Raw genomic sequence first — 19102 nt, forward strand, 5'->3', positions numbered from 1 at the left:
TTGTGATTGTTTTTTTTCTTTGAAAAGTCTATGGTGAGATTTATGTATACGGTAGCTATTAAATGGTGTGATTTTATCCTTCTATCTCGCCACTGCTTGTATTGATTTCGGTGGTCTTATATCAATGATGCCAGTGGGATTAAATATGTTACCGGAGGTACAGCAACTGATTGAAAACCACCGGCTGATTCTCGTGGCCAAAAAGCCTAGACCTATGCTACATTATCTTAGGTAACAGCACACGATGCTAGTAGTTTATTTGGGAAACCTACATAGCTTTTCTCGGTTTCGACTCGGAAGGGGGAGGGGTGGACCTAGGTTATACATCGACAGGACAAGGCAAGTTCGGATCATTTCACGTAATATAATTCGTCCTACTTCCTATTGGAGGCGCATTCTCCACGACGATACATAGGTCATAAGGGTGTAAGGGAGAAAGCCCGGAGAATTTCACGGTTTCGAGCTCGACCTGAAGCTCCATGTCTTAGCCCTACCGCCGACGAGCAATGCCAGTTTGGTACAAGAGCTCTGGGAGCACCCTGCGACAAGGGACTTTTTCCTTGTCCTTATCCAGTTGACGCGTAGGCTATGGGGCAAAGAGGGCTCACAAAGGGATAGAAACGCTGACGAACATTGCTCGCGACGCCGAGCATTCTCCTAGTCAGTCTTCCGTCCGGTATGTAGATCTTCGTCTCAAACGAGAGGTATGGCCACCAAGGGGGTAGCTCTTCCAAAGTTTCTAGGACGCTATATTGCCTCAGCCTATGTGGTGCAGGACCAAAGAATTCGGATACCGGCCGTTGAAATGACTTCAGGAGCACCTGAAATGGCCAACTGTGGACCAGGTGACTAACCGGGTGCCACTGGGAATAGCATCATACCTCCCTCGACACCTGTGGGGATCTGCACCACCTAGCCCCTTGCATTCTGGGGAAAAGAAAAAGCTTGCAGCTACGTATGTCTGTTTGATACTCTGTTTGCTTCAGCAAGATGTAGTTCAGATTATTAAGTCAAAATCCAGATGCTGGGGCCCTACCGGATATTTTATGCTTGCTGCTTTCAGCATCCAAGTTTCTCCATTCGACTTGGTCTATTGAATATCTTTTGCCGCCCAAGATGAACTACAAAATGCCCGAGATCGCCATGTCTCAGTTTGAGACAGACAAAGGCATTTTGGAGCCCCAGCTGAGACAATATGGCCTAGAGTTCGCGACTGACGGATTCCATATCCGATGGGCGAAAGGAAATCAGCGTCATCCTCGCAATTGGAGCATTGTACGGAAAGCTTATGACACTAGTTTGATCATCTTCCTCGAGCTCTTCACGTATGTTGACTGCCTGCTGCTTTGTGCTCGATGAGGCTTCCTTGCTAACAGACGGCTGTGTACAGGACTGCCATCAGCGCGTCCGGCGTACGTTCCCCAGTCTCCCTCCCTGCCCCTTTGAGAATACACGCTGAGTATCACAGTCTACTGCTGCCAAAGATGCCACACCTGAATTCAACATCGAGAAGGAACTTGCTATATTTGTATTTGTATCAATGTCCGTTCAGCACCTTTCAACCCTCTGGACTCTCACCTAAATTGCGTTTTCTGATGGCTTGTTGGACAATAGATATCTGTTGGGCCAGGGCCTCGGTTCCATCATTTTCCCTCCGTACTCGGAAGCGTTCGGCCGCAAGAACCTCTATGTACTCAGTACGGCGCTGTACAGTATCTCTTGTGTCATCGTGGCTGCTGTCCCATCTTTATCTGGCGTTGTCATTGGTCGTCTTTTCAGCGGAATTGTCTCGGCGATCCCGACAACAGTTGTGATTGGCAGTATCGAGGATATGTTCAATGCTAGAGACCGCGTCTGGGTACTTTGTCTCTGGGCCATAGTGGCTAACCTAGGGTTGGTGACCGGACCCATATTGAGCACCTATATCGTGGCGGATCTGAACTGGTATGGCTTCGCTTGCCTAAACTCTGACCCCAGTACTGATAGAAACATCTAGGCGGTGGTTATTCTATGTGGCCGCCATTGTGACTGGTATCCTCACCTTCGTCCTACTGACCCTCCGCGAATCCCGTCCCTCCTTGTTGCTGGCACGCGAGGTGGAACAGCTGCGCAAAGTCACCGGAATCGAAACGCTTCAGGGATTGAACCCAGACCGCACGCCAGACCTGAAGACCTTTGTGCGTACGGCGCTGTTCCGCCCAGTGCGCCTCTTCTTCACCGAGCTTATTGTCTTCTTCGTGTCCGTGATCAGCGCCATCGCAGTTGCTCTGGTTTACCTCTTCACAGAAGCCTTGCCTCCAATCTACGAGGATTTCGGTTTCAGCACTAGACAAGCATGTCTCCCGTTCATTGCTATCGGGGTCGGTCTGAGCTTCGGGTTCTTTACCCGCTATATCGATCTGCATATCATTGATAAACACCGCCAGAAGGGCCAGCCACTCCTCCCCGAGCACAAGTTGACTGGTTTCTGGATTGGAGCCTTCGTTCTCACAGTGGGACTCTGGGGCTTCGCCTGGACTGTGCCCCCGTACAGGACTGACCTGCACTGGATAGTGTCTGTCTTCTGCCTGGTGCTGGTTGGATATTCGTTGAACGAGATTGAATACGTGCTGGGCGGGTACTTGACAGACAGCTATCTTAGCTATGCAGCCAGTGGACTGGCTGCCCTGGCTATTGTCCGAGCCCTCTTATCTGCCATCTTGCCGCTCATCGCTCCGCCAATGTTCTCGCGCCTCGGCAACAATATGGCTATCTCCGTGCTGGCGATCATTGCGACCATGTTCTGTGCAATCCCGCCCCTGTTCTCACGGTTTGGGAAGCAGATCCGCGCCAAGAGCAAGTTTGCTAAGTACAGCTTGCGCATGTATAACGAGCATAGTGTTGACGAGGACGGATACTAAGAATGATGGCTCATGCTTTAGAGCTAGAGGAATGATTCACGGCCTTTATATCTCGTCGATGTGGTATAGATTATGAGGCAAGAGGCTATGAGGAGGAGGTGGATTAGTGATGGAGAGGAAGAGTTGCCAACCGAACCGATAGTTTGCTATAAATATGGCGTACGCTGGGCGAATTGATGATTTTAATTACTCTTTCATGTGGTACGAAACGGAGGTATCACAAACACGATGATTGTTTTGTTTTTTTGGAGTTTGCTGTCGTGTTTCTCCCCCCCCATGATCGTGCCATCTTTTATTTTGTTTTATTTTCTTAAATAATATAGGCGCAGTTTCAGAATAAATAAATAGATCTTATGCAGTGTTCCGTCTCTGATTTCGTAATTTCTTTCCCTGGTTTTTCTGCCAGGCCAAAAAACCCCTGCCGCTTCAACCTCCCCGCCATTTCCCATCTTCTCCTTCGCAAAAGCAGCATCCCTTTCCATCTACAATTACTATTTACCTCCGCGATTGATATTGTTTGCCCTTCTTGCTCCGTGACAATTTTACTCTCTGTCTCAGTGCAGAATGGATAACCCGGGAGTTCAATCCTCGGATCTCCCCCATTCGCTCCATCTTGACTCGCTCTCAGGTGTTGCTGAGGATGCATCCACATTGGCAGCGGCACAAGCACAACACCAACATGATATCCAACATGTCCCCAGTGCTGAGCCCACTGACGCGCAGTCGTTGCATCCTCTACAAACGGCCGTTGGCACCTTAGACTCCTATTCAATTCAGCAACAAGAGGAGCAAAATGAAGCCCGATCATTTCGAGAACCATTCAACAACCTACCCGTAAGTACTGACCGGCACATACATACATACATAAGCTGGGGATCCCCAGTCATAAGTCCACCTTCACACATAAAATCTGGCAAATACTCAAAACAATAGCTAACGGGAAAAGCCCCGCGACGATTCCCATTCTCTGCGCATGCAGCCACAGTGCAATACCTTCTCCGAGGCTTCGATCTTCTCACCCAAACAGGGCGGGTACCTCCGAGACATGCCCTCGGTCGTGGACCCGCCTGATCTGGACCTGTGGAGAGAAAGGCTGTTTAATGTGGATGAGACGATTGTGCTAAGTGAAGAGCAGTATGTTCATTACCTCTTCTCAGCTTTTTCTGTACATGTACCTACCAAAGCGAGCCCCGGGGGAGAAATGGGAGGGCTCGTATAAATTCATGTGATGGACACCGATCTGACAAAAAGCCCCGATAGATTCCTGACTTACTTCCCGCATGTGGATAACATCTACTCTCACCGTTCTACGCAGCATTACAAACGCAAGCCGCTCATCTCACATTACTGGGACTGTCGATTGAAAGGCCGTCCGCCCGGGACTCCCAAGTCCGATGATCCGAACAAGAAGAAGCGGAAACGAACAGCGCGCCAACGGGATCTCTGCGATGTGAAGATCAAGATCACGGAGTATTTCCCCGGGTACAGCCCGATGATGATCGCGGAGGGCGCCGCCAATGACGCCGGGGCGGCTCTGGGCGCGGAGTCACTCTCCAGCGGAGAGGCGGTGTTTCCTCCGCCTGAGGATCCGGAGCCTCGCGATCGCCAGCCATTTGGGGTGCTGACGCCTAATCCGCCGTTACCTGAGGGTCATCCTGGGGCCAACGGACAGCGGTTCTTCACCATCCAGCGGGTGAACGGGAATGGTGCCAATGGGAAGAATGACGGGGTAAGCGGTGGGCATCGGCATACATTAGAAGAGAGTGATCGAGTGAAGAAGAATAGTGTACAGCGGTATCTGCTGAAGGAGGCGAGGGAGAAGAAGAAGGCAAGTTCGGTAAGTTAAAAATTCTCTATTCGTTGAATTTTGGCTTTTGGTTTCTATCCGAGAAAAATCCAGAGACGAGCCTTACGTCACATCAACCTCCATGCCTTGATCAATAGGAATCAATCATTCCTGCGTCTCTTTCCTTTCCCCGCTTTCTCACCAGCTATTGAATGGTCTCGTTTTCAATGTTTCTCAGATCCTTTTCCAAATACAAAAGACAGTGGTTGTTTTCCTGCCAGAAGTTCCCCGCCATTTGTTTACCCCCAACAGTCTATTCTCGGAGTCTAATTCAACCTGCGCAAAAGATCAGGACAATGTCTACTCCAAACCAACCGCCACAGAAGACATATCACACAAAAGCCACTGGCTTGGCTGCTGTGACGGTGTTGAATCATTCCAGCGAGAATGAACTGAAATTGTACGGCAGCTGTTTCTGGTACGTACTAAAGATATAGGTATCTCCAATTATCTGAATGTACTTCAAACTAACTTCCCCCAGTCCCTTTGTGCAGCGTGTATGGATAGCCTTGGAGGCCAAGGGCATTCCTTATCAGTATATCGAAATAGATCCCTACAAAAAGCCCCAGTCCCTATTGGAAGTGAATCCAAGGGGCCTTGTCCCTGCCCTGCGACACGGGGATTGGGGTTCGTATGAAAGCACTGTTTTGCTAGAATATGTATCAAACCCCACGACTTAACGCGAGTCAAGCTAGAAGAAGTACTGACACTTTCATGCAGCTTGAAGACTTGAACACCGGCCCGCCTCTGCTCCCGCCAGGGGATGCGAAGTTACGAGCCCATTGCCGACTCTGGGCAGACTTTGTGAGTTTCATTCAATATAATGCCCGTAAGAGGCATACACTGACGAATGCAGATCAACCGCAAAATAGTACCCAACTTCTACCGTGTCCTTCAGGAACAGGATCAGCAGAAGCAGATTTCAAATGCGCAAGAGCTTAAGGATGCATTCGCGACGCTAGTGAATGCTGCCGACACACAAGGGCCATTCTTCCTGGGGGCTAATATGTCCTTTGTGGATGTCCAGGTGGCTCCCTGGATCATTCGATTGCACCGCGTCTTGAAGCCCTACCGCGGTTGGCCGGACCCCGACGCAGGTAGCCGATGGGGCGCTTGGGTCAACGCGATCGAAGTTAATGAGCATGTCAAAGCGACGACAAGTGACGATGAACTCTATTTTGACAGCTACGAACGATATGCTCGTAAGTTCCCTTGATGAGGAATCTATTGTCAGGAGACTGACGCGCGTCCAGAAAACCGCCCCAACACTTCTTTGCTTGCGAATGCGATCAATTCTGGAGGAGCTCTTCCATGATCACTGTGTAGGGAACAGTACGAGTAAGTCTCTTGGAACAGCCTACTAAAGAGGTGTGGCGCGAGGCTGTTGAAGGGCTACCTTCTAAGTGATCAGTAGCCCTAATGGGTCGTGGCCGGACCCGTCCCAATGAGAGTATTTCCCGTTGCGTGGGTTATGTTGATCTGGCGCCTCTGTTGAACCGAAAGCCACCTCTACCACTGCTGTCCGGGCCTCGAGGGCTGCGAATGGGCTGCCGGGGAGATTGTTGGTCATTTCCATTTCGGTCATTGGTCGGTTGCTTCTCTTTCCTCTGTACATAACTTGGCTTAGGCGAATCGGGATCGTAGAGCTGTTTAGATTTTCCGGATGCCACGGAAGAATCTCTCTTGTCTCGGTTGTTGTCTCTTCCATTACCACGGCTTCTTCCTTTCCCTCTACCCTCCTGCTTTGGTGGGGTCCCGCTGCGCGGTGACGATGCACCTGACGTAGTGCCGGAGGGGCTCCCGAACAATCTCTCACGTACTTCTTCATACTTGCGTTGCTTTTCTTCTCGATTCCGCAGCGCAATGGCGTGACGTTCCTCAGGGGTAGGCTCTGGTGGTTTATTGTCATCGTCCGAATCGTCATTATTATCACCGTTCAGAGCCAGTCGTCCAAGACCAGCGGCTGCGGCGTTGACAGACGATGATTGCCGAGAAGGGTGCGGATTGCGACTCAAAAGAGTCACTGCCGGTTTGAACTCCTGCTTGAGAGGGACATTGGAGCGCGATTCCAGGAAATGGAACGTTTGCGGAGTTTCGCTGTATGTAGAAGAACGGTCAGAATGCGATTGCTCAGGACATGGACAGCACAAGAGACAGGTTGTGGTGAAGAAGATATACGTACGCCTCCGCCCATAGTTGCCGGTTAAATTCCGCTTGCTGCGCCCTGCGCTGTGCTTTGGTCACTTTGGAGGATACTTTCTTTTCCGGTGGAGGCTGAGTGGGGTCGGACGCTAAGGTCTGCAGAGTTCGCGGTCAGATCAGTGGATTATAGAAAGTGAATCCAGAACGGTTGATTCGGCCCTAGAATACGGCTATGTATAGCGAGAAGGAGGGCATACATCGGCTCGTCTTTCCCAGTCATCTTCCCATGCATCGGGTGTCTCAGCGGAGGACTTGGCGCTCATTGTTCACACGTATAATCTATGGGAAAGAGAAGAAAATGCAGATGCAGAATGAACAAGAAATTCCAGATGCAAATAATGTATTCCAAGATAGAAAAATTTAAACCAAACTCTCTCCAGGAGTAGGAAAATCGGGGGAGTGAAAAAAGAGTGACGAGGGAGGGGAAAAAGAAGTAAGAGCCATTGAATTCGAAGAGGGAAAATCTGCTGCTGCTTAGTTAAGGTTTCCTTCGGGGTTTACTCCGCCTTCGCATGAACCACCACGTCAAACCAGCTCACGATAAATCCTCCTGCTCTAGACTACTAACTGACGATATCAATACCCGCTTTCGCTGCTTTAAGCCGGAGTTTCTCGTTTTTCACCTTCAATATGGCTACTGGTATGTACTTTCACTTCTCTCTTTGTGCACCTTACCTCCGCCCGCCATTAAGTCTCTCTTTCATCCCGCTCTTTATCCCCGCATTGATCCTCAACCCAAGACATCCGCTTCCCAAAGCCCGAAATTCCAGATCCCACTAACCAACCAACCCAGATCCAGACGGAGACTCCCAAATGGCTTCTTCCCCCGAATCCTCCCACATGCACTCCGAAGACTCCCCAGTCGGAGCTCGTACCCCTACGAACATTCGTAGCGCCACCTCCCAGTTCCCAGGCACCTCAGAGCTCTCTCCGCCCGGGTCGCAGACACAATCTGTATCAGCTGATGTTGGGGGGCTCGCTGGACTGGGGAATACTAACGCGTCTGGAGGCTCCGCGGAGACGACATCCGCTCAACAGCAGCAGCAACCGGGGGCATCGTGGAATAACAAACGGGCGGAGGAGGAGTACCACCGGGCAATGGAATTTGTGATTGATCAGGACTTCAACCTAGGTGGGTTCAACTTCGCGTTTTGGTTTGGTGGCTTAGAGGCTTGATTTTTCCGTGTGGTTTGGGTTAATGCTGACCGTTGCGGTACATAGACGAGTTCGGGGACCCATTTGATGACAGGGATATGGAGGAGAAATTATTCTAGAGATATGGGCTACAGGTAGACATGGTGTTTAGGGCGCTTTTGTGTTCTTCGGTGCTTCTTTTCTCGGGGGATTTGAGTGTGATTCCTGGTTTGAGACATGAATGATTTATGAGATATGATTGTCGAATTTGAGGGGGTTTTCTGAGGATATAGCTGGAATGAGACAGGCGATGAAGTCTAAAGCATTTTATGATTTATAGATATCTACTAGGAGAAGAAAAGTGAGATCTGGAATTGCAGTCGATCCAAGTTGAAGAAGTTGGAGGTGGTAATGGTCATTCAAGGTGTCAGTAAGACAAAGATGCAACATCCAACGGCGATCTACGGAGTAAACATGGATCATTATATCATAGACATTTTAAGTTAGCCCACATAACAAGCTAATCATATGAATGATAAAGAAAACATATCTTAAAATCAAAGAAGCCCACTCATCATTGGTCAAAGTTAACATTGGTCTCTTCAGCCTTTGTGATCGAAGCAGTCGTTGGCACAGCAACGGGCCGAGCCAAACCCACCGAAAACAATTCACTCTAGTCCATCATATCATTTATTTAACTCCAGTTTCCACGCGCGCCTCTATCACTTACCACGAGACGACCCTACTCTGCATTTAGTACCGGATCCCTTCATATTTATAAGACTGTGTATCGACATATCAGGACATCAATAGCGCCCAGAGTCATTGCCTATACCGTCGCTCTTTGACGTCACAATTGTTTCCATTACTCGCGTCGGTGAAAGAGATAATGTCAACCACCGACGAGTCTGCGATGCGGGCAGAACCTGATTTACAAAAATGGTAATTATATCTTGCATTTACACATTCCGCACATCAAGATTTTGAAGGACACAAATAATCTACCTGTCCCAAGCCGAGGCATTGATTTGTTCCTTTGAACCCCCCTTTTTGCACAGCTGTGCCTGTCCCAACGGGGAAATTTCAGTCACTTGACACAAGCGCTACACATACGAATCTTACACCTTCTGAAATACCGCTAACTTGTGAATCGCGCGGTTTCTACAGTCCCCTTCCAAATCCTAAATTCCAACAACTCCAAGAAGACAGGTTCCGATTCACTCCTGTCAAAGTTGTGAAGCCCGCCCCGCGCATCTGGGATCGCCAGCCTTCCACCCCGTTTCTGGCACGTCCCAAATCGCGGAAGGTGTGGAAGCGCTTCCGCTCCTCATTCAACAGTATGAAGGCGCTGCAGCGCTTGATTTCCGCGCAGAGTACTCCTGATGATCACGACGACCTATACACCGAAATCAACACGTCGCGGAATGAAGATTACATGCGCGGCGTCAAGAGACGGTGTCTCGTGCATGATTCTGAGGAACAGGTAGAGACAAAGGCGTCCCGAGGACGCTCTTTTCTAGAGACAAAATGGGAGTCAGAGGCCAGTGGGAAAAGGCGTAAGTCACCATCGCGTGTCCTTATCGTGTTGTTCTTGGGGAGCCAGTTTTGACTTTTACTAGGTAAATTTCCCGCCTATCGCAGTCTCGTGCACAGCCCCGAGCCTATCGTAGCCGATTCTCAGGCGCTAGGGGCCAGCGACAACGATGACAGCGATACGAGTTATCAAAACGCACCCGATGCTGCCACGTCAGGTGATGAAAACTTGCCGGATACGGCTGAAAGCGACGAATCGATGGATGGTAGCCCAGACACGCCTACCAGATTGGCTGCTCCCGCGGCCTATCCCTGCACGCTACATGGTTTACAAAGTGGGATGGATGGAATCACTGCCGATATAAAGGGATCTGATGATCTCAGTCAGCCCCAGGCTGACCTGCCTGGGTCTAGCTCTCTAGAAGCTGGTCCTTCGGAGAATATAAAGGAGCAGGAAAATGATGCTGTTTTGGATACAATGACGGATGATCTACAATCTGGACTATGCGAATCACAAACTTCTGCAACGGTGTCTCCAGAGAGTGTGCAGCAGATAGACGCCACAGAACCACCAGCAGCGGCACCCGTGCAGGACCTGACTGCAGAACAGGAGTCGACTTTGGTCCGATCGGCACTACGGAGCTCTTTGGATGGCGAGGATGCCGAGTTACTCAATAACTTTTTGTCCAAAGCGAAAGCCAAACGAGAGGCCAAAGCCGCAGCAGCCGCGATGGTTACGCAGGATACAGAAGAGAAGGCCGACCCGGAATACGTGGAGATCCCCGAAATTCCCACACCGCAAGGTCGTCGGGTCCTGGAGGATCTGGATGCCAATTCACCCTCACCGCAGAAAGCCCAGTTGTCGCCATCCAAGGCTGCGGGCAAGGATATTGACGAAAATGAAGATCAGCTGTCTTCCAGTCCCCGTCGAAGCACCCGAACTCGTAGTGTCAAGCCCCCGCCGCGGATGACTACTACGACTACGGCGGCTCGCAACACCTTGACGCTTCGTCGCGCGAAGGGAACCGAATTCGTCTTTCTTAAAAAGACCGAAGCCCAGGAACTGGCACTGGCGACTCGTCGGAACACGCGAAAGAATAAAGGAGATGCGATGTTGCCGAAGTATACGCTACAGACTTTGGCTCAACAAACATCGGATTCCGATGCCACATCCGATGACGACAAATCTGCACGCGATCCTGGTCGGCGGCGGGCGTCCGCAAAGAGGGTGTCATGGAACGACGAGCGACTCGTTGAGTACGAAGGTGAGAGTGGAGAGGGGAGTAGCGATGACGCTGCTGGCCGAGGAGGGAAATCTAAAAATTCAGAGAAAAGAAAGGCGGCCAGTAGCCGCACGACGCGTTCGCAGGATCCGTCGAAGACTGGTGGTGACACCGTGCCGGCTGCATCGACTACTGCAGCGACTACTGCAACTCCTCGACCGCGGCGTGTGCGGCGACTAGGAACACCCAAACCTACTGCAGCCGTTGACGCCAGTGCATCTCCGTCCACCAGCATGAGCCCGCCCGAAACACGCAAAAAGCTGATCCCTAAGTCTCCCCGAACGGCATTAGCGGGGAGTGGCGCATCGAAAAAATCTCCCGTGTCAGCACCCGGAGTGACACTCGAGCGTCAGGAGACAGTAGCTCACTGAAGAGCTCAAGTCTTTTCAAGGCCCATGCCGGGTCAACACCGATGCCAAGGCGAGTGCGATCGTGACCGTGACGGTCCGTCTGAGCATGTTTTTAACATATCTTCATGAAGGCTATTTTTCGGCTTGCTCCCTTGGTACAAAGTGTAGGACTGAAGGGCTGTACATATTCATAATCCTGTCCATATTGTCTCCGACCATTAATGATCTCTGGAGTTGGACGGCGTTGGTTTAGACACCGGGCGTTGCTATTTACATCCCATAATATAATTCTTGTTGCTCTCTTTCTTTCTGCATTAGTTGTGGTCCGCCTGGGGGAGAAGATGAAGAAATCCGGGGGAATGGAGAAGACGCACAGAGCCTGATCGGCGGTGTTTGTGTCGGTTTGCATGTGATTTATGCAATCTTACCCCAAGCGTCAACCTCCATTCTGAATTCTGCTCGTTTGTTTACTGTGTACATCTGAACCCCGGCTTTCACTCACGGTCTCAGGCCTTGACGCCGATCTTTGTCAGATCAACTCTCAGATCTCGCTTAACCTCCTCCAAGTGAATGCCTTTCGGGAGAAGGCAGCATTCATCGTCCTATCCGGGTGGTAGGCTACCGAGTCTTTCCGTAGAGGGGCTCGGGATGTGGGATCATCACGAAAAGTAAACCCATTATTATGGAGCACGTCTTATTATCTGGACTCCATCTACTCCATAACACGGTGCAATCATGATTGTGATGATGAACTTGCCTGCAGATGTGGTGAAACTGATATCCAGTGGTGTGTATGTTATGCCACTATCGTAATACCTTTACTTGTATTGATACCCGACTTCAAGTTAATACCTCACTTTCCAACCCTGATAACTGCACCGGAGCCAAAAAAGAAAGAAAGAAAGAAAGCGAGAACCAAAAAGAAGAAAACAAAAAATTAAATGGGTATAGCCCAAATTCCCTCGATGCAGAATGATATCATCCTCCCCCACCGCTCCCTAGACCGAGATATCTCCAACGAGCAACCAAAACCCGACCACCATTCAAGCCATCTACCGGGAACCATCTACCTGTCGAGCTCCGATCTTCACGGTATGGAACTTGGCTACTCTTAGCCAAATTGGCATCTTCAGTAGAATAAGGAAAGTTTACCTACTCTTCATGAGGATCTTTGTCGATCAGAAGACGGATACAGGTCTACAAGATACCTGCTACACGGTGGCAGGTACATGATCATGTACATAGGTACATACATACCACCCTTACCTGCAATATCCAAGTTTCCCTCTCTATCAAAACGCCTCTGGCTTATCAGGACCCAATCCCTTGGAAGTGTCTCACGGACCTATGGCACCCCTCCAACTGTCCATTATGAAACATGCCTTCCATCTCAACTCACCGGGTATCCATTACCTGAGATAAACCAAATAAAGAAAGGCCAACAGGCCAACCATACTTGGCGCAGTACATTGTTCTACAGAAACGGAATATGGAGCGGGTGTCCCTCGGTTCCTGAACCATACTTAAGTTTGATAGACAAGGACGAACCACTCAGTTACATCCATCGAGGGACCAAGTATACCTACCACCTACCTACCACCGTATCAACGAAGGGACAGGATAAGAACTGCGCCGACGCTACCCATGGCATCTGCCCCAAAATTTACTAAAAGAGTAGAAAGTCAAATCAAACAATGCCCCAAATTTAATCCCTCAAAAACCCTCCAAGTGGGAATCCATATCCATCGTCCATCAAATCATGGCAACGCACCGCCCATTGCAAATGTAGGTCGTCTAAGGTACTGTACCTCTCTGCCTCATACTAAGTGGGACCCCTCCATGTACACCTTTCCCATTTCATCTGTTTCCCCACCGTGGAAACCCGAGTTTATGATTGCATCCCACGTCATTCCCGACATGCCCTCTCTGGCGGGAACAACAAGGGTAGGGTTACGGACGTGTAGGGTTAGGTTTTGGAATGGTCACGGTTCCACTGGGTTGCACGGGCTTTACCGCATTGGGGGGGTCCGGTGTTTTAGGGCTTTTCCGGATTTGCCCACCGGAGAGAGTGTCCAAAGGCTCCGGGATTTCCCGACCTTGTTGAGGCTTTTTGTTTCGCTGAGGTTGTATTGGTTGTTTTCTCTTCCAGCGTTGTATCTTCTGCCTATCTCGGTAGTAGTACTTGTATTCGAGGTCCTTCCTGTATTGATGGTGGTTGATATTCCTTCTTGACCTACTGCTGTCTCCTAGGTTAGTATCTATTTTTACATTCATATTTCTTTGATATGTATAGATCTATACAGTACGACAGTAAAGAACTCTCCTGCGAACTCCGTGTAACTATCCCAAAACTCAATTGAATCCATGAACTCAATGGATAGTTATTCATATCAAACCAGGGTAGTAATTAGTATTGTTGTATAACTCGGGATCCATTTCTCTTGTTCTTACCGGGTCTGGCGCATAGCGTCATCCTACATAACTTACTAAAGCGCTAGCCGACCTGTCGCATGTCATGGAGGACAGTCCTCCGAGTCCACCTTTCTCATCTGTGCTAATTACAGTAGGGGGATGCACGTCGCAGGGGTAACTGCTTTCGAGGCATGGTTTCTGGTTCCAGAGAGCTTCAACTTTTCATTGTATTGGTCCTCTTCTGCTCTCACTTTGATTGCCCTGGGCGGCTAAAAAAATTAATTCAAAAAATTATTCAACCACCTTTCCTAAATTCTAATTTTATTATTTTTGGGACTGCTTGCTTTGGGTATTCTCTGTATATTCTATTATTCTTTTTATTCGAATTTTTGTTTTTTTGGTTTTTGTTTTTTGTTTCTTGTATGGTACCTGGTAAATTTTTTCTTATGTATGTTATTTACAAAGTATTCCATCCAAGTTGGTCATGTCGTAGGCCGTGACATTTCTTCGTTTGATACTATGGGAATAGAGTAGCCAATGTATACTATATATGTTTTCGTCTCCCGAACAACTCTCCAAGTGTTTATGTCCTGCATAAAGAAATGAAGTCTATTGTCCCATCTACAGCGGTTCTGCTTTAAGCAGACAGGTTCTGGGCGGTCTCCTCAGGCCACACGTCGTAGCCGAAGGTGTCCTTCATGTTGACGAAGCGGAAGTGACGGCCCTCGGCGACCTTGTTGACGGCCTCGAAGTCCGCGTCGGTCAGCTCGATGCTCTTGAAGTTGGACTGAATACGAGCGGGGTTGGAGCTCTTGGGGAGCACCACGTAGCCGCGACGCAGACCCCAGGCAATGAGCACCTGGGCCAGGGTGTTGCCGCCCTTCTGGGCGATCTCGTTGAGAGTCTTGTTCTCGCTGACCCGCTCGCCGGTGGTGGGCACCTGGTTCTGGGAGCCCAGGGGCGAGTAGGCCGCGGGGAGGATGTTGTGCTTGAAGCAGTAGTCGACCAACTCCGTGTTGGGCAGGAAGGGGTGGACCTCAATCTGGTTGACGTGAGGCTTCACCTCGGCGTACTTGAGCAGCTTGTCGAGACCCTCAATGGTCCAGTTGGAGACACCAATAGCCTTGGCCTTGCCTTCCTTGTAGAGCTTCTCCATGGCGCGCCATGTGGGCTCGGGGTTCTCAGTGAGGTCCTTGAGGATGACGTACTGTGATGATTCCGTTAGCTTTTGGGACGTGAAACTCGGCTGCGGAGCATGATATGGTCCATACCTTGCCGTCGGCACCAATCTTGGGGTGCTCCTGGTCCTCCTTCTCGGCGGCAATGGGCCAGTGAACCAGGAAGAGATCAACGTAGTCCAGGCGGAGTCTCTTCAGGGAGTTCTCGACCGACCACTGGACGTCCTCCGGACGGTGGAGGTGGTTCCAGACCTTGGTGCAGACGAAGATGTCTTCACGCTTGACCGAGGGGTTCTTCTGGAGGAAGTCGTGGATACCGTCACCAACCTCGTCCTCGTTGAGGTAGAACCAGGCACAGTCCAAGTGACGGTATCCGGTCTCGAGGGCGGTCGTGACGGCCCGGTAGGTCTCGCCCTTGGAGCCCTCGCTGGCGAAGGTACCGAAACCGACCGCGGGCATCTTAACGCCATTGCTCAGCGTGTAGGTCTTTCCGTTCGACATGTTGGGCAGCTGTGATAATGAGATTTGGGAGGGTGGGTATGATTCGAGAGATAGGAGTTCAAAATGAGAAGCTTTCAGGGAAACAAGAAGAGGGGTTCATGGGTTGGTATAGTAGGAAAATATAACGAGAGGGGTATATTGGCGCGAGTCGAAGCTCCGCGAAAAAGGTGGGGTGGAACAACCACAACAACAACGAGGGGTTAAGTCCAATGATGGAATTCCCCTTAATTTCTCTCCTAGGGACTGGTTGAACGATCATTCCACTTTTACTGCTTCCGGCGAGCTCTCTTCCTTTCGGTGGGATTTTCTGGATCTTCTCTTCTATCATTCTTGGTTTCTCTCCAGACTTTGTTGATGTGATGTGAAATTACAGACATCCAATACGTACGATACTACACCTATACACACCAGGTACACTACCGACATACAAACCGACAGAACATGCTACGATGAGTTCTCTCTAGTACATCCGCAATCCCCACTCCATGACGGCATCAACAACCACCACCACCCCAGCGGTTGCAGCGAGAGGAATGAAAATGGAAATGAAACGGATTGAAATGAGAATGTACGACGGGACTCCACCAGCCGAGAAAGCCGCCATGACATCATTTGATTTCAGAGTCGAAACGGCGTGAGCGTTTGACCCGCTGTCGCCCGCTCGATCGTCATCGTCTCCATCGATCTCAAGCGCTTCCCATGGGTGGAAATCTTTGACGGCCAATTAATCGCCACCCTGGAGGGCCCGCTGGAACCTCTCCTGTCCAGTCACCGTGCAGGGTGGCTTCATGCTGGTTCGGAGGATCAGCTCTCTGGATGCTCGTGCAGTGAGGGAGGGAAGACGCCTGGAGGGAGGGTGGTTGCAAAGAAATGGAAAAACCATCAAAAGATCAGCCCTGATGGCCAATGGACCGGAGAAGCACTCCTTCTGCTGTAACCCTCCCGCCCCGCCGTCCTGCACTGGTTCGGGATTAGCCTTAGGCAGCTCTCTGCAGCTTTTCTCTTGGTGGGGGGACTGAACTCTTACCTTCTCCGTACCTCAGGTATTACACTTTCGCATTACCGCAGGGTCCTTGGATGGTCCGTAATTTTACAATACGGGGGGACCTCAATCCACGGGTAACTTCCTTTACGAAGCTGGATTGGGCCTAGTGCGACTCCGCCGTACCCGCAGCAGGCGTATCTCTCTCTCCCCGACACCGAATCAGCTTGATGCAAATACCAAATTCGTTGATGACGATAATTCTCAGGAATTCATCGATGATGATACTCCTTCGACCAAAAAAAAATATCCCAGAGTGGAGCCCTGGGCGATGATGGATGCGTGCAAGGGTAATGAAATTAAAAAATAATAATAATATCATCCTTCTTTTATGGAAATGCAATTGACCGCCACTGGCACGGTTGATATATTAGTATCAGACTTGCCCTCCTCGAACTCAATGGTTATCATCTTTTCTACTCTACCTTTTCAGAACACTCCCAGGAGACTGCCCTATAGCTCGAGGAAGCTTGTTGGCTGTCGATCCGTTTATCTTTTTCCAGGAGTGATATCATCACCTCTTATATATACATCATCACCCCTCCTCCCCTCTTATCTCCTCTCCTAGGGATTCCTGATCAATTCCACCTATCTATCTCGACTTATCTTCACAATGCCTCGCTTCGACGACGCTGACTTCGCTGTGGATCCCGCCCCTGCGGCTCCCGGTACTGCTCCGGCCCCCGCTGCTCGCTCCCCCAGAGATGGCCGTGGCAGCCTGGCTGGTTCTCTGCCCATCCCTAACGATGCGGGTGCCACCATTGAGATCCCCGCAACCCGCAGCTCCATCAGCGATGCTGCCCAGTACATGCACAACCTGAGCCTGGCTCCCTCGACAAGGGATCGTCGTGGCTCTCGCAACTCCTTCGGAACCTCCCTCCCTATCCCCAGATCTCCTCGGGTGTCTCGTCTGGCATCCGTGGTCGCCGCTGATGGCAACTCGGTTTCCCGCGACCTCCTGGCTTCTCAGGTCCAGGACATGTCCAAGGAGAAGGTCGCTGCTGCCAAGAACATGGCCTTTGCCTTCGATATCGATGGTGTGTTGGCCCACGGTAACCATGCCATTGAGCCCGCCAAGGAGGCCCTGAAGATGCTCAACGGTGACAACGAGCTGGGCATCAAGATCCCTTACATTCTGCTCACCAACGGTGGTGGTAAGACCGAAGCTGCCCGTTGTGAGCAGCTCACCGAGGTTCTCGGTGTTCCGATCTCGACCGACCAGTTCATCCAGTCTCACACCCCAATGCAGGCATTGGCTGAGTACTACGAGACGGTGCTTGTGCTGGGTGGTGAGGGCCAGAAGATCCGTGAGGTCGCCGAGAACTACGGCTTCAAGAACGTCGTCCACCCCAAGGACATTGTCGCCTGGGACCCCACCGTGTCTCCCTGGGGACACTTCACCGAGGAAGACCGCGCCCAGGCGAAGCCCCGCGACTTCTCCAAGATGAAGTTCGACGCCATCTTGGTCTTTGCTGACTCTCGTGACTACGCGACCGACATGCAGCTGATCCTGGATCTCTTGCTCGCGGAGGATGGCAAGTTGTTGACCCGTGCCAAGGACCCCGTCGCCTCTCGCATCCCCATCTACTTCTCTCAGGGTGACCTGATCATGCCTACCGACCACCAGGGACCCCCCCGTCTCACCCAGGGTCTTTTCCGTATCTCCATTGAGGCTCAGTACAAGGCTCTCACCGGCGTCGACCTGGAGCGTGTCGTCTACGGCAAGCCCGAGCGTGCCACCTACACCTACGCCGACGAGGTCCTCAAGTCGTGGATGGAGCAGATCCACAACGAGAACCGTCTCCCCAAGAACATCTACATGGTTGGTGACAACCCCGCATCCGACATCTGCGGTGGTAACATGTACGGCTGGAACACCTGCCTGGTCCGCACCGGTGTCTTCCAGGGCGGTGACAACGACACCAACAACCCCGCCAACTTCGGTGTCTTCGCCAACGTCTTGGAGGCCGTCAAGGCTGCCGTCCGCAAGGAGCTTGGCCAGGAGTTCAAGTTCAAGTGGAACCCCAAGGTTAACCCCGTCACCGGCGGTGACAGCGGCTCCGCTGTCGAATAAACGACGATCATGCCCAAAACCTAAAAGGAACAAGGAAACTTCCGTTTCACTGGCGTTTGGTTGATTCCTTTTGATATGCTTCTATCTACTATATTTTCTTTCCCCCACTTTTGATGCTAGACCCCAGCGTCTTTCACGGCTTCTCTTTTTTTTCACGGGTTTGAACTTTTGATATCCATGGTCACCATCTAGCCTGAAACCAGCAGTGCGATGGTGGATCTCTTTCCTTACATTCTTCAATTTAGACTGGGTTATATTTATGTGATGATGCAAGGGCATCAATGAACAAGTCTTGTTTTAAAACATCATGAGGTTCAACTGGGTTTGGATACACGTATAGATTTCTTTGGCTTAGATTTTAGCAGCAATTGAAAGCGCCTGTGGCAGCACGACCACAAGGAGAAACTCTGTTTCAAACTTCTTTCTCGAGTCGTTGACGACATTCTGATGTAGACGAACTTAAAGCTTAAACCCAATCACTCAGGGTAGTCCCATTCATACTACGCAGTAGATCAAGAGGACCCTCGAAACATGAATGCCAACTCTCTGGAAACACGTAATCTCCCAATTCCTCCATCCACCTACATACATCCTTCTTTGAAAACAATAAAACTAGAAAACCACACCCATCATCCCGAAAGAAAAAA

The 19102-nt window shown here is 50.5% G+C and overlaps 7 protein-coding genes across 7 annotated transcripts; 5 read left to right on the forward strand and 2 right to left on the reverse strand.

Moving 5' to 3' along the window:
* Nucleotides 1–1116: 1116 nt before the first annotated feature.
* ANOM_002222 (putative MFS multidrug transporter) lies at nt 1117–2900 on the forward strand (the record flags this gene model as incomplete). The annotated part of the gene is made up of 5 exons (XM_015547479.1): nt 1117–1325; nt 1391–1412; nt 1469–1542; nt 1615–1944; nt 1997–2900. The coding sequence occupies 5 exons, from the start codon at nt 1117–1119 to the stop codon at nt 2898–2900; spliced, it is 1539 nt and encodes a 512-aa protein (XP_015409895.1).
* A 564-nt stretch (nt 2901–3464) lies between these two features.
* On the forward strand, nt 3465–6266 carry ANOM_002223 (glutathione S-transferase family protein; the record flags this gene model as incomplete). Its single annotated transcript, XM_015547480.1, has 8 exons — nt 3465–3734; nt 3847–4034; nt 4161–4737; nt 5034–5164; nt 5228–5405; nt 5467–5550; nt 5603–5948; nt 6000–6266. The coding sequence occupies 8 exons, from the start codon at nt 3465–3467 to the stop codon at nt 6059–6061; spliced, it is 1836 nt and encodes a 611-aa protein (XP_015409894.1). The 3' UTR covers nt 6062–6266.
* Nucleotides 6216–7211, reverse strand: ANOM_002224 (uncharacterized protein; the record flags this gene model as incomplete). The annotated part of the gene is made up of 3 exons (XM_015547481.1): nt 6216–6843; nt 6929–7044; nt 7146–7211. 3 exons carry the CDS (start codon nt 7209–7211, stop codon nt 6216–6218), a joined length of 810 nt encoding a protein of 269 aa, XP_015409897.1.
* A 467-nt stretch (nt 7212–7678) lies between these two features.
* Nucleotides 7679–8397, forward strand: ANOM_002225 (uncharacterized protein). Its single transcript, XM_015547482.1, has 2 exons — nt 7679–8080; nt 8170–8397. The coding sequence occupies exons 1-2, from the start codon at nt 7762–7764 to the stop codon at nt 8220–8222; spliced, it is 372 nt and encodes a 123-aa protein (XP_015409896.1). The 5' UTR covers nt 7679–7761; the 3' UTR covers nt 8223–8397.
* A 574-nt stretch (nt 8398–8971) lies between these two features.
* ANOM_002226 (uncharacterized protein) lies at nt 8972–11269 on the forward strand (the record flags this gene model as incomplete). The annotated part of the gene is made up of 3 exons (XM_015547483.1): nt 8972–9024; nt 9250–9638; nt 9702–11269. The coding sequence occupies 3 exons, from the start codon at nt 8972–8974 to the stop codon at nt 11267–11269; spliced, it is 2010 nt and encodes a 669-aa protein (XP_015409899.1).
* Nucleotides 11270–14239: 2970 nt separating this feature from the next.
* gldB (putative glycerol dehydrogenase (GldB)) lies at nt 14240–15339 on the reverse strand (the record flags this gene model as incomplete). Its single annotated transcript, XM_015547484.1, has 2 exons — nt 14240–14867; nt 14932–15339. 2 exons carry the CDS (start codon nt 15337–15339, stop codon nt 14298–14300), a joined length of 978 nt encoding a protein of 325 aa, XP_015409898.1. The 3' UTR covers nt 14240–14297.
* Nucleotides 15340–16994: 1655 nt separating this feature from the next.
* On the forward strand, nt 16995–18455 carry ANOM_002228 (phosphatidyl synthase; the record flags this gene model as incomplete). The annotated part of the gene is made up of 1 exon (XM_015547485.1): nt 16995–18455. One exon carries the CDS (start codon nt 16995–16997, stop codon nt 18453–18455), a length of 1461 nt encoding a protein of 486 aa, XP_015409881.1.
* Between the last annotated feature and the right edge of the window lie 647 nt (nt 18456–19102).

The sequence above is a fragment of the Aspergillus nomiae genome (genome assembly GCF_001204775.2).
Source record: "Aspergillus nomiae NRRL 13137 chromosome Unknown contig00041, whole genome shotgun sequence".
In the NCBI taxonomy this organism is placed as follows: Eukaryota; Fungi; Ascomycota; class Eurotiomycetes; order Eurotiales; family Aspergillaceae; genus Aspergillus; species Aspergillus nomiae.